Source organism: Arvicanthis niloticus, chromosome 2, assembly GCF_011762505.2.
Source record: "Arvicanthis niloticus isolate mArvNil1 chromosome 2, mArvNil1.pat.X, whole genome shotgun sequence".
NCBI lineage: Eukaryota > Metazoa > Chordata > Mammalia > Rodentia > Muridae > Arvicanthis > Arvicanthis niloticus.
Window position 1 is genome coordinate 46,735,240 of NC_047659.1, and position 12,785 is coordinate 46,748,024.

Consider the following 12,785-nt stretch of genomic DNA (forward strand, 5'->3'; position numbering starts at 1 on the left):
TTCACAAATTTTATGATGGTGCAAAAGCAATATGCCCTCACAAGAAACTCTACTTAAATTTTGAATAATAATCTTTTTCCCAGGTTGGGTGGGTAGAGTGAGTCAGGCCTCATTCTTGACACGCCGATGAGTTCTGAGTCTCTGCGTTGATGGTCATACTAAAAGAGGCTTCTCTGACTGATTCTGGGAGCGACACTAGTAGCTAGTGTGTATAGTGTATACAGTGTATATAGTAACGAATGGTCATACATATTTATAAAGCAGTTTAACATACGTCCATTGAGCTCCAGTTGAATCTTTCCTATCCATTGCTCTATTTACATCTTGGTTCTTCTTATTTTTCCCTCATGCTGATCACATTTTATTTTATATTATATTATCTGATCACTCCAACACTGAGGTCTTTGTGGGCCTTTCTTTTCCACTTGCTCTTTTGGTTAACTCTTGCCTAGCTCCCCGCTTTCCCTCAAAGGGTCTTTGACGTTTCACTCTTTCCAAGCCCAGAGAGCAGATCTGACCCTGCAGATTAATCATTAAATTAAACCAAACCAAAGTTTCTGCTTGTGTTCTGTGAACTATCTGGGAACTACAATTCCAGGCTGCAAATCCCTGTGAGAGTTTTTTCCTCAGGGGAGACGGTCTGATTCCAGTGCCACAGGAAGTCAGGCTGCTAAAAATTTCTAGGTGAGTTGGGGTTGGGGTGGATTTCTTCCATTAAAGATGCATTGGGGAGTTTCCTTTTAAAACTTAGTCTGAGCTGGCATCAGTGGGCTTTTGGTCTTGCACTTACCCTACAAGGCTGTGACATCTACCAGGCTAAGGTATGATGCTCACCTATAGTTTCCTATTCTGTTTTTCTCCTCGGTGTTGGTTTAGGGTCTCATACTTGTTAGGCGAACTCTCTGCCACTGAGTAATATCCCCAAATCCTTCTTTTTTTTTTCTTTTATCTGAAGCATTCTTTATTTCCTTGTCAGCTCCTGGACACAAGAAGGAGAGTGTTTTATCCAACAGTTTTAGGTATCCAATAGAAAAGGCAGTTTGGGTGCCTACTATGTTTTATTGTTATAAAAGTAGTAACATAACCTTAACATTTCTCTGATCTATCTATTTTTCCTGGCTTCTACTAATAATGCCTTAGCATTGTTTTCATGGTTTTTGGTTCCTTTCCAACCATATCTTCTGCCCCCACACTCTTTCCTCTTTTCTCATCTCTCTGAGAGAGCTGTCTTAGTGAAAGTAAGGATGAAGTACAGAGAGCTGGGATTCGGTGAACAAGCAAGGGTTGAGATGGAGCTGAGGAGAGGGCTCTGTGGTTAAAGATACTTGCTGCCCAACTGATGACCTTGAGTTCAATCCCCAGGACCTTTTTGGTGAAAGAAGAGAAAATCCTGCAAGTCGTCCTCTGATTGCTACATGTGCACTGTAGTAGAACAGGCAGGCAGACAGACAGACAGACAGACAGACACACACACACACACACACACACACACACACACACACACACACACACACAGGAAAGTAGGCTCTCTGAGATGGCAGCTTCTTGTTCCCAGGAGATACTTTGTGGAGAAACATTGGGAAGGCCATTTGGGAGATGGTATCTAAACAGGGCCAATAAGGGAAAGGGGAGGACCCAGGGGCTCAATAAAACACCCTAGCCACAGTCCAGTTAGTAGACTCAGAATCTTAGGGGAACTCCCATCCAGAGTAGAAAAGCTGTTACCTTCTCTTTTTCCAAGGTCCAGTCTTCCATTTTCTCTCAGATGTTCAATTCGTTGTCTGTTTTGAAAAACCAGCTCAGTGATTTCCTAGATGCCCAGCAACCCCGACCCAACACCTTCATTTCCAGCTGCTGTGTCATTGTCTGGTAGATCTCCTTTTTGTTTATTTTGGTTAGGTTTTTGGAGACAGGGTTTCTCTACATAGCCCTGGCTCTCCAGAAACTCACTCTGTAGACTAGCCTGGCCCGGAACTCAGAGATCTGCCTGGTCCTGCTTCCCGAGTGCTGGGACTAAAAGTATATGACAAAAGTATATCCAAAGAACTATCCAAAACATATTACCACGTCATTCTACTCCGTTCATCACCTCAGGTCTCAGTCTAAGCTGGATATATTTGACTTTGCCCTTCCTGTGGCTTCAATCCTCAGTCTTTATTTTAGCCTACAGCCATTCTGAATTATTTCTTGATTCTCTACTATGCTCTACTCTCTCAGCTTTGTACTTTGACCCTTTTTTCTCCTCTCCCCCTTCCTTTCTTCCTCCCCCTCTTCCCCCTCCTCCCCCTCCCCTTTCTCTTCCTCCTCCTCTTCAGTACCATGGTACGTTTCTGATCTTGTTTTTGTGGTTAATTTCTAATCAACTTTCCAAAATCAAAGACTGGTACCTGGAATCGTCTCTTCATGAAAGGTTTTTTTTTTTTCCCCTACCTATTTCTATGGCTTAGTTACACAATCTTGTCTTAACAGCTACCTGAACTGAGAACTCCGTTGTTTCTTTGTCGAGAAGAGGAAAGTGTGCTTCAGCTCTTATAGTATGCAGCTCCATTCCTGGGACATGATGAGTGACCACTCATAAGAATTTTCAAGTGACTAAACAAGAACTATTTGGAAAGAGGGGAACAAAGTTTGTATAAATGCGCTTTGAAATTTTAAAGCTTCAAATTTGAGATTAATATTAAACAATGTGCTTCTTGTCAGTTTTCTAAAAGATAAGAAAGACAATGCTTTGGTATTGGCTTTAATATTTGGCAAGTAACGCTTCAAAGTATTCTAATAAATTCTTCAAGCCATGTGTATCAGCCCATGCACTTCTGGTATATTCTTATTCCAATAATTTTCTTTATATTAAAAACCTAATCAGATCCAATAGTATAAAATGCTTTCTTACCAAGCACACTTTTAAGAGGAAGCTATTCTGTTATAAACTACTAGAAATTATTTTATGCTAATTAATACTTTTATTTAAATATTTATTTATTTTATTTATATGCGTATACTGTAGATGTCTTCAGACATATCAGAAGAGGTCATCTGATCCCATTACAGATGGTTGTGAGCCACCATGTGGTTGCTGGGAAATGAACCCAGGAACTTTGGAAGAGTAGTTAGTGCTCTTAACAGCTGAGCCATCTCTCCAGCCCCCAAATATTTTTATTTAGATCTTGAGTCACATGCTACAAGAATCCTCATTAATCCTTGTCCCCGCAAAACAATATACAAGTACATGCCTATAAATAAACTTCTTAAAAAGTTCTTTTCTCAGGTTCAGTATGGAAAATAGTATTTCTTAAGATTTTGTCAATGTTGGGCCACAGACCTTAAGCAACACATACAACATTACAAGCACTGTTCAATGGAAGAAAACACCTTCAATATAAGCGCTGGAATGGTCTCATTAGCAGTTTAAAGGCAGAAAGATGGCCTTGGTGATGGAGACAGGAAAGCTAGGACTGACTACATATCCCAGCATTCTTTGCCTCTATTGGAGACCGCAACTCCCACAAAGCTTCGCTCGCCCACGCAGGGCGCCTCGTTGCCGGGACTTGTAGTTCTCTGGGGTATTGAGGGCTCCGCCCCAGGATGTGAGGTGTGGTTGTCCAGTTTTTGCCAAAGCGGAAACGCTTCGGGCCTCGGGGCCGGTGTGCATTTATTTCACCCGTCAGATTCTGTTTACAAAAGGTAAGTCCCAGAGGGGCCGTCCCTCCGAACGGGGCAGCAAAGACTCTGCTTCTGTGAGAGACCGCGTCTCGGCGCAGCCATTTGTCCCTTGGCTCTCGCCGTACCGGCCGCCGCCCATCCCTCTTTGTGTCTCTGGGACGCCGCGGATCTGCGGTGGCGACAGTTGGAGAGGGACGTTCCCGGGTAGTTACCGGCCAGAGAAAGCTATCTCCACCCCGCCACCTGACAGGTGGGTCTGCCGCGCTTCCTGCAAGGCCCTTTTGCCTCTGATGGCCGCTTCGGAGCTCGTAGGGCCGCCCGGCCGATGTACTGACAGCGCCGGCCCGGGTGACTCAAGGCGGCCTGGGGAGGCCACCGCGGCCCTTGGCAACCCTTCGGGACCCTCTGCGGGTGTCCTGGACCCTCTGGGTTTATCCTGCACCCATCTGGCGGTCCCCGGACACACTCCAGCCAGGACCGCACCCTCTTGGCCTTAAGCCCAGGGAGAAAGTAATTCCTTAAGCTTTGCTTGGCCTGTATTAATAAAGGTCACTACTACTTTGGTCAGGTAGCATGACCAGTCTCCTAGCGTGTGTGTTGGAGGTCACTAACACTGAGGTTGTAAACATCATTCTAGACACTTCCTTTCGTCGGAATTTTAAGAAAGTGAACCTGTCAGTCTCGGAGCAGAGGTCCTGGCCTGTCTGAGATCTGCCTATGCCTCAGCGGCACAGAATAGTTAGGGTTGACGGAAGTATTTCTTTAAACTAGATAGCAGGCAGTATTGGCATACTTGTTGACAATTGGCCCTAAACAGAAAATAATATGTATTATTTATCATACATAATACATTATAATACAAACAGTATTCTAAGAGTGATGTGTATGGACAGTCCTTACAATATGAAGCCTTTGGAGACCTGAAAAGGGTGGGTGAAAAAACATAGGCTTGGCTTTGTGAGTTTGTTAAATAACTTGGCTGGGACTATAAGTGAGAGTGTATATTAAAGGAATTTTCCCTGTTACCAGCTCACCAGTTTTTGCCCACTATCTTCTTTCTGAAGTACTCTCACCAGAATTTCCCTTTTTTATTTACATAGGATTTTTTCATTTTCATAGATGAATTTTGCCTCCTTACCAACTTGCCCTTAATCCAAATTTATTGTGATCCTAAGAGTTTCCTAAACTTTTCAAGAGGTTATTCACCCAGTTTCCTTCATCAAAAGCGTTTAATCCTGATGGAGAGAAACACTGACCAAGATTGAAGTAGAGAAGGTAACAGGGTCCCAGCTCCTACCTTACATTGAGCCCCTTGGTTACCTTTCCAGTTCAGAAAGCTCCTTGTTCCTCACTCCTTCATATCTGTCACTATGATGATGCGTTTGTGTTTGTAATTCCATCTACTTTGCAGATGAATTGTTTAGCCACTGTCAGCTCAGTGTTAAGGTTGCTATGCTGTGAAGGAAACAAAAACAACAAAAACACAGCCCCCGACTCAGCGAGATGACTATCTACTATGGAATAAGAAGGTGTTAAGGTTGAAAATATTATTTGGTTGGTTGTGGTGGAACATCTATAGAACTTAAAAGAATTTTTAGGAATTTCCTGTTTAGCCATTCAGTGTTTCATAGCTGAAGACATAAGCATTCTTTAAAAGCCTGTCTTGCTATATATGGCCCAGGCTACCTGGAACTAAGGAATCTTGTGTCTCACTTCTGGAGAGCTGGGATTACAGGTGTGAGCTATCTCTAGGACTTAAGCCAACAGTGTCATTTGTTTTAAACACTATGACTTTTATTATCTAGTACTCAAATACAGAGTCATCAGAATCTGAGTGTGCACACCAGAGTCTGAGATAGGAGAATCACCATGAGGACATCCTGGGCTACATTATGATTTCAAGGCCAGCCTGGCTACAGAGTGACACATTGTTAAATTTGGGTTAGGAACATAAAAGCACTTACTATGTGCTAGCTATTGTGCTCAAGTTATAGGAAATATTTGTCCATACATTTGTTTATAATTTTCTTACATTTTTAACAGTATGCACATATGTTTTTATTATTTTAAAAGTAGAACTTGTGTTCTCCATGGGTACCATTGAAATTCTTACCTTCTTGGTACATTTCTTGAAGTACTAAATATTTTAAAAGCCTGGTGCTTGTCTTTTTAATCAGTGTAATGATTATTGTAAATGTTGGTGTGCTTTTTAAGGTCACAGCCATGTCGGACAAAAGTGAATTGAAAGCTGAGTTGGAGCGGAAGAAGCAAAGGTTGGCCCAAATCAGAGAAGAAAAGAAGAGGAAAGAAGAAGAAAGGAAAAAAAAGGAAGTACGTTTGATTCACTAAAACAGACAGAAGCCTTGAGTGTGAGTAAGGCGCTCTGCAACAGCATCAGAGCCGCTGCAGGCCCACGCTGTCACTCAGTGCAGCATTCTCAGCGAGTTGTACTTTGAAGCCGGGTATGCGAAGATGAGGAAACTGCTGCAGGGTGATGGTTTTAGTGGCTGAACGTATTTCAGATAATTTGATGCATTTCTAAGATTTGAGTTATGGAAGTTAAATTTACTTGTATAGTTGTCTGGGGATACATTTTTATGCAAAGTAAGGATCATCTGCACTATAGTACACATTATAGTACATTTCTGCATTAAGATAACATATGTATATGTGTATATATACAATAAATTAGTTTGTCATAGTAAATTCGTTGTCCAGATAATTTGATAATTTGCTAGAATGATATTACTGGCAAACTGAAATATATATAGCAATTTGTTTGAGTAGAGGATTTGCATATATTTAACATTTGTCATGAGTTAGTCCTTGAAATATGGTTACTGAGCAGTAGATTTAATAGTACCCAAAAGGTACTTTTATGTTCTGATTTGTTTATTACATACCATGATACTATAAATATGTGTTGCTTTGAGCTGGCCATATTTTACTTGCCCTTCCTTGATATTTACACATTGTTCCTAATTGCGTCTCTTTGGTCAGATTGTGTACACAGATACATTTCAAATGGCCAGTATAGCATAACTTGCCCTAAGTGTGCCTGCCGTTTGTGTGTATAAATGCCTAAGTAATAGCCAGGACTACAAGAAGACTGCTAGACCTCTCTCAGGACCTAGAAAAAAAGCATTGTCAGAAAAACCAGAGTTTATCACAGTGACTCAAAAATCATGGGTAGCATTGCTGAGATACTTCGAAAGAACTGTTGGACAGGAATTGGACTGTTTCTTACTTTTCCAAACCTTTCTGTGATACGTAGAAATGGGTGGAAGCTTTGCATTGGATATTGGAGTCACAGCAACTGGTAAAAACATGGTTCAGACTGACAGAGTCAGTCGGTCTAAATAGTACTCATAGCCTTAAACTGTTGAGTCAATATTGAGAGCAGACTTGATTTTGTTTTTTATGGGTGGCCGTAAGTGGCCTCTAAGGGATAATTACAGCATGATTGATGTCTGACTTAAAGTCTCATAACATAGTGAGATGTAGTCTACTATGCTACGTACAGTGAAGGCTCAGCTTGGCAACTGGACCTCTTTTTGCTATGTTTTGATGCAAATAAGCTAATATGATATAAAAATGTTGGGACCAAGAAAAGTCAATCAGTATATAAATAATAGTCTACTTGACAAGGTTTTCATTGAAAGCTTAAGATTTTCTTGATATTTTTATGCTCTAAGAATTTTAGATTTGTCCAGTGTAGCTAGAAGATTTTGCTAAAATTACATATAAGTGGTTAAAATAAAAATTGGCAAAATTTTCCTAACCAAATATTTTATGTTATTAAAAAAAATACATTTTGTTTTTAACCAGTTCCAGCTATGTGCTTTTGTTACTAAGGTCAGACCTAAGAGCTGGCTTTAGTGGCACTTGTGTGCAACCCTAGCTACTTGGGAGGTTAAGGTAGGAAGATCTCACAAGTCTGTAGAGTTGAGGCCAGCATGGGCAACATGAAAAAACCAAACAAAAAACCAGATACAATAATAGTAAAGTCATAGCTTTTAAAAATTAACTTCCTCCAAAAGAGTTAAAAACGTATCTGTGTGTGAACATGCTGTTCATGGGTAGAGATGCCCAAGGAAGAGACCAGAGCCTGTTGACTCTCCTGCAGCTAGAGTTTGGGTGGTTGTGATTTGGCAGACATGGGTGCTGGGAACCGAATTTGGTGTGGACTTCAACTACCAAGTTATCTCTTCAGCCTCTCTGGAAGAGTTTTTTATAAATATACTTTATATAAATTCACTGGAAATTTTATGTAGAACTTTAAATATGGTTCTTTTTTTTTTTTCAACAAATCTATTTGCTTAATTTTTATATCTTAAATCCCTTTAATTTTCCTTCTGTCAATACTTATTTCTAAGGTTTTGTACCACTAGGGTTGGGGACTCCCATGGTTCCTGTCTGTGCTCACCAGATTCATATGATAGAGAATTGGAAGTTGACTCCTTTTTGGTTGTTGACTGCTTTTTAAAGTTGTATTTGCTATTTAAAAAGTTGTATATGTACTTTAAAACAGATTCTTGCCATGTAGCTTTTTTTTTTTTTTTTTTTTTTTTTTTTGGTTTTTCGAGACAGGGTTTCTCTGTGTAGTCCTGGCTGTCCTGGAACTCACTCTGTAGACCAGGCTGGCCTCAAACTCAGAAATCCGCCTGCCTCTGCCTCCCAAGTGCTAGGATTAAAGGCATGCGCCACCACCGCCCGGCACCATGTAGCTTTGACTGACCTGGAATTTACCTTGTCAGGCCGTCCTTGACTCAGGAAGTCCTCTGCCCACTAACCTCTGGGATTATAGGCAAGAGCTATTATTCCTAGCTTGTTTGAAAATATATTTGTGGAGACCCCTTGATTATATATAAACATGGATGCAGTAAGAATTATTTATAAAAAGAACTGTAATATTAAAAATAAATTTCATCCTAAAGTTAATTGCACAGGCTGCTCTTCCAGAGGACCAGTTCTGATTCCCAGCACTCGTGTGGCATGGCAGTTCACAACATTGGTAGCTCCAGTCTGGAGATCCAGCTTCCTCTTTTAGCCACTGAGGGTACCAGGCAAGCATGTGGTACACATGTATACATACAAGCAAAACACTATACATATAAGTGAAATAAAAATAAAACTTTTAAAATAAAATATATATATATATGTAGAAGTATTTCATATTATACTTTAACTTGAGTTTTTTACTTAAAATTTTAGACTGATCAGAAGAAGGAAGCTGTTTCTGTGCAAGAAGAGTCTGATCTTGAAAAGAAAAGAAGAGAAGCTGAGGCGTTGCTTCAAAGCATGGGGCTAACTACAGACTCCCCTATTGGTAAGGACCTGATTCTATCTATTCATGGCAGCCAGGCATATATTCTGTTAAGCTCAGACATATCCAAGCTCAGTGTATTGGTTTGATATCTTTTGCATATTTTATTTGTCTCAGAAGCATTACCATTTGCTTGAAATTCCTTTTTTCCCCCAGATGTATCAGTACAGAGTTATTTTATTTGTTTGGGAAAACATGACTAATACCTACTAACACATACCAAGCTACCAATTGAATTTTCTTATTTAAATAAGTAATTTTCTATCCACCATACTATGTTAAACTTAAAGATGAGTATTTTCTAATCTAACTCTATATTCCTTTTTGTAGGCTAGGAAAAGGTATACTAAGTCAAAGTACTCAGAGCAAAGGAGGAGGAAGAGAAATGTATAGTATTCTCTCAGTTCCAGAAAGCACATAATACTGTTGCTTCTTTTGGCACTAATTTCACTTGGTCTTGGTGTTTTTCCTGTGTTAGTCATCTTGATAGTTATATTAGACCAATAGGCTGCGTAGAAGAGATACTGAGAACTATCTACTTACGTATCCGAAAAAAGCATTTCATACTTATTTAAGTAACATGGTTCTGTCTTAGGTGCTACTACAGAGAATGTATTTTAATGTGGCATTTTATCCTATAGGGACCTGGCATTTCAAGGTTATTTTTTGAGCTAATATCTTTGTGTGTTTGTGTGTGTGATAGCATATTTGTGTGTGTTCAGGTAGGTGCCATGCATGTAGAAGCCAGAAGACAACTTTGGGTAATGTTCCTTGGGTGCTGCCTACCTTCCTGACCTAGGGCTCTCAGGGTAGACTAGGCTGCTACCCAGTGAGTGCAAGGATCCACCAGTCTCCATCTCCTTGGCTGGGATTACAAGTGTGCACCACCATAGCTAGGTCTGGGGCTAGAACTCAGGTCCTCATGCTTGTGCAGCAAGCACTTTACAAGCAGGGCTCTCTCCTTAGCAATGTTTTCACATTGTAGGTTTTTGGGGGTGGGGGTGGGGCTGTTGAGACAGGGTTTTCTGCCCAGTCTGACCTTGAACTCATAATCCTCTTGCCTTGGCCTTCTGAGTGCTGGGATTATGGGTGTGTACCATCATACTAGGGTGCAGGCTAATTTTATCTATCCTAGGGAATGTATACCAGAGGCAGTAACTGCAGTGGGCCTGTTGTGAAACTTAATTGTCCTTAGTAAAACTGTTTTTTATTTCTAAAAAGTTTTAAGATGAAAAGGCTAATTTTTCTTAGCATCTGCTTCATTGTTACTTCTTCCTATTCATAGTTTTTCTTTTTTGTTAGAATTTGAGGACTATAACACATTAATTTTTATGTCTTTAGTAATCCTTTGCTATATATTTTGATTTTAAAAACAAATTAATTTGATTATTTTTTTCTTGTTATCCTAGTAACTGAACCACATCACTTATGAGTTGTACAGGCCTGAGAGGGTCTTGTTTTCTTATTTTCTGGGCCATTGGGTTTTGGGTTTCTTCTGTGAATCCCCTACCCAACTCCTGCCACGACTTCCATTTTACTGATTTACTTGCTCATGTGTCTTAATTCATAGCCCACTTCTGCTGATTCTTAAAAGAATCACTCTTTGGTGGCAGGGCTTGCCTTCTTTCTCCATTTCTAATTCTCCTACATGAGAATTTATAATATTTTGTTTTACAGCTTTTATAGAAAAATCTTACCCATCCACTCATTAACTCAAAAAAATATCAAGTACTTTTGATAAGCCAGGCTTGGGGATAGGCTTCTGAGTATAGACAAGAGCCCTGCAGAGTTCCTGCAGGGAGCTGGATTATCATGGTGATGTCAGAGTGAGTCTGAGGACTGCATTAGATTGGGTCTTCAGGACGGAGCTTTGTAAGAGCAGGAAGATCAAAACAAGCCCAGCATGCTAAGGCTCAGAGTGGGAGCAATCCAGATGGAGGGAATAGTGCCTGCAAAGTCCCTGGATAAAGCTAGCCTTGGCTGGGCTTGTGTGGATAAAGGTAGCCTTGGCTGGGCTTATTGCAGCATAATAAGCCAGAGAGAGGCAAAGAGCAGAAGTGGGTAGAGGCCAGGTGATACAAGGTCTTGGGTAGGATGTAAGAGTTTTATTTTTAACACAATCAAAACAAGGCAACAACAACAAAAAACACCTTTATTAGTCTTTAAAAAGTCAGACAAAACCAAAACAGTCTTTCCAAGATAACCATTATTAGCTCAGGAAAATGGATGCACTTCCTGTAACAGAAACTTAGGCTATAGAATCTAAACATAAGGCTATATCTAGTAAGTCAAGGAAACTCATTCATATACAGGTCTTTCTCCAGGAACCAGTGTTGTATTATTTCCATTTAACAGACTCTGGTCTAATTTAGTAAGCCTTCCTCGTGCTGTAGCTTCATACCGAGCTATCTTCCAGTGTCATAGTGACAAAGCTTCAGATCCTGGAAGCATACAACAATTCCGTTCCACTCTTCACCCATGGGAATCCTGACCCTGTGCACTTGTGCACAAGCTCCAATGGCAGGAGCTGCAAAGAACTAGTGGTAGCATAGGCACCATAGCTGTCCTGAGTCTGAAGGGGTTTTCTAAGGATTTCAAGCAAAGGCTTCCTTAAGGAGAAACAAGAAATGGTTTATCGGAGCTGCAACTTGCCCCCAGTTGTGGATGGTGTAGCCTCTCTTAGGTGACACTTGAGTTTTGAAAGTTAACTCTGAGACAAGTTGATTAAAGTAAAAATATACCTAACTCAACCCTTCTAGCCAGTAACAAGGTGGTTTTGTCTTAACTGGAACTGGAATGGTTTTAGCTGAGGCAGGTGAACACAGGGGTGACATTTTGTATCCGTGTTCTACATGCATTCTTAGACTGGGCCTTAGCAGGGAGAGATCATTCCCCTGCTGTCTTTTCTGTTTAATAGATTTTTTTTACTCTTATTTGGGGTGGGGTGGGGTGGGATGGTCACAGAGATGCTACAGGAAAACCTTGTGAAGTCAGTTCTTTCCTTTTACCCCCTGGGTTCTGGGGATGGGAGTCAGACCTCTGGGCTTACACAGCACTCATCCTTACTGGCCAAGACCTCACTAGTCCTTCTGTAGGCCATTGTTTTGTTCTGAGTGTAAACATGAGAGAGAAGGGGAAAATGAAAGGAAAAATACTGCTAGTCTTCAAATCATTTTGGTGTTTTTGTAAATTAAACTATGAAAAGACAGTGTAAATAGCTATGCTTTTTTTCTTTCTAATGAAAACGTAGGTCATGAATGTGAGTGGTTACTGAAAGATTTTAACTTTTTTAAATATTTATTTTTCTTTTGCATGTATGAGCGTTTTACCTGCATGTATGTAGGTGCACCAGGTGCATGTCTGCTGTCTGTAGAGGTCAGAAAAGGGTGTCAGCCACCATGCTGGTACTGGGAACCAAACTGGGATCTTCTGTGGCCTAGTTAGAGATAATATTGCTGTGATGAAACACCATGACCAAAGCAATTTGGGGAGGAAAGGGTTTATTAATGCCTTATTATGACTATCATTGTTCAGCTGAAGGAAGTAGGACAGGAACTCAGGGCAGGAACCTGGAGACGAGAGCTGACACAGAGGCCATGGAGGGCAACTGCTGCTCACTGGCTTGCTCCTCTATGCTTGCTCAGCCTGCTTTCTTATAGCACCAGGACCACCAGCCCATGGGTGGCCTCACCAATAATGGGATGGGCCCTTCTCCATGGATCACTAATTAAGAAAATGTCCTACAGGCCTGCCTGCCTACTCTTAACTGCCCTGATCTTATAGAGACATTTTCTCAATT

At 40.7% G+C, this 12,785-nt stretch overlaps 1 protein-coding gene across 7 annotated transcripts in view; it reads left to right on the forward strand.

Annotated features, from left to right (window-relative positions):
• Nucleotides 1-3,516: 3,516 nt before the first annotated feature.
• The window catches only part of Dync1i2 (dynein cytoplasmic 1 intermediate chain 2), a 52,565-nt gene continuing 43,296 nt past the window's right edge, over nt 3,517-12,785 (forward strand). For 3 of the 7 annotated variants that reach the window (XM_034494475.2, XM_034494476.2, XM_034494480.2), the window contains exons 1-3: nt 3,768-3,910; nt 5,875-5,991; nt 8,875-8,989. In XM_034494475.2, the coding sequence (XP_034350366.1) occupies nt 5,884-5,991; nt 8,875-8,989 (223 nt within the window). In that variant the 5' untranslated portion in view covers nt 3,768-3,910; nt 5,875-5,883. Of the gene's footprint in view, nt 3,911-5,874; nt 6,030-8,874; nt 8,990-12,785 lie in introns of those variants that run through there. The other 4 variants (XM_034494479.1, XM_034494474.2, XM_034494477.2 and 1 more) reach the window with 4 other exon arrangements.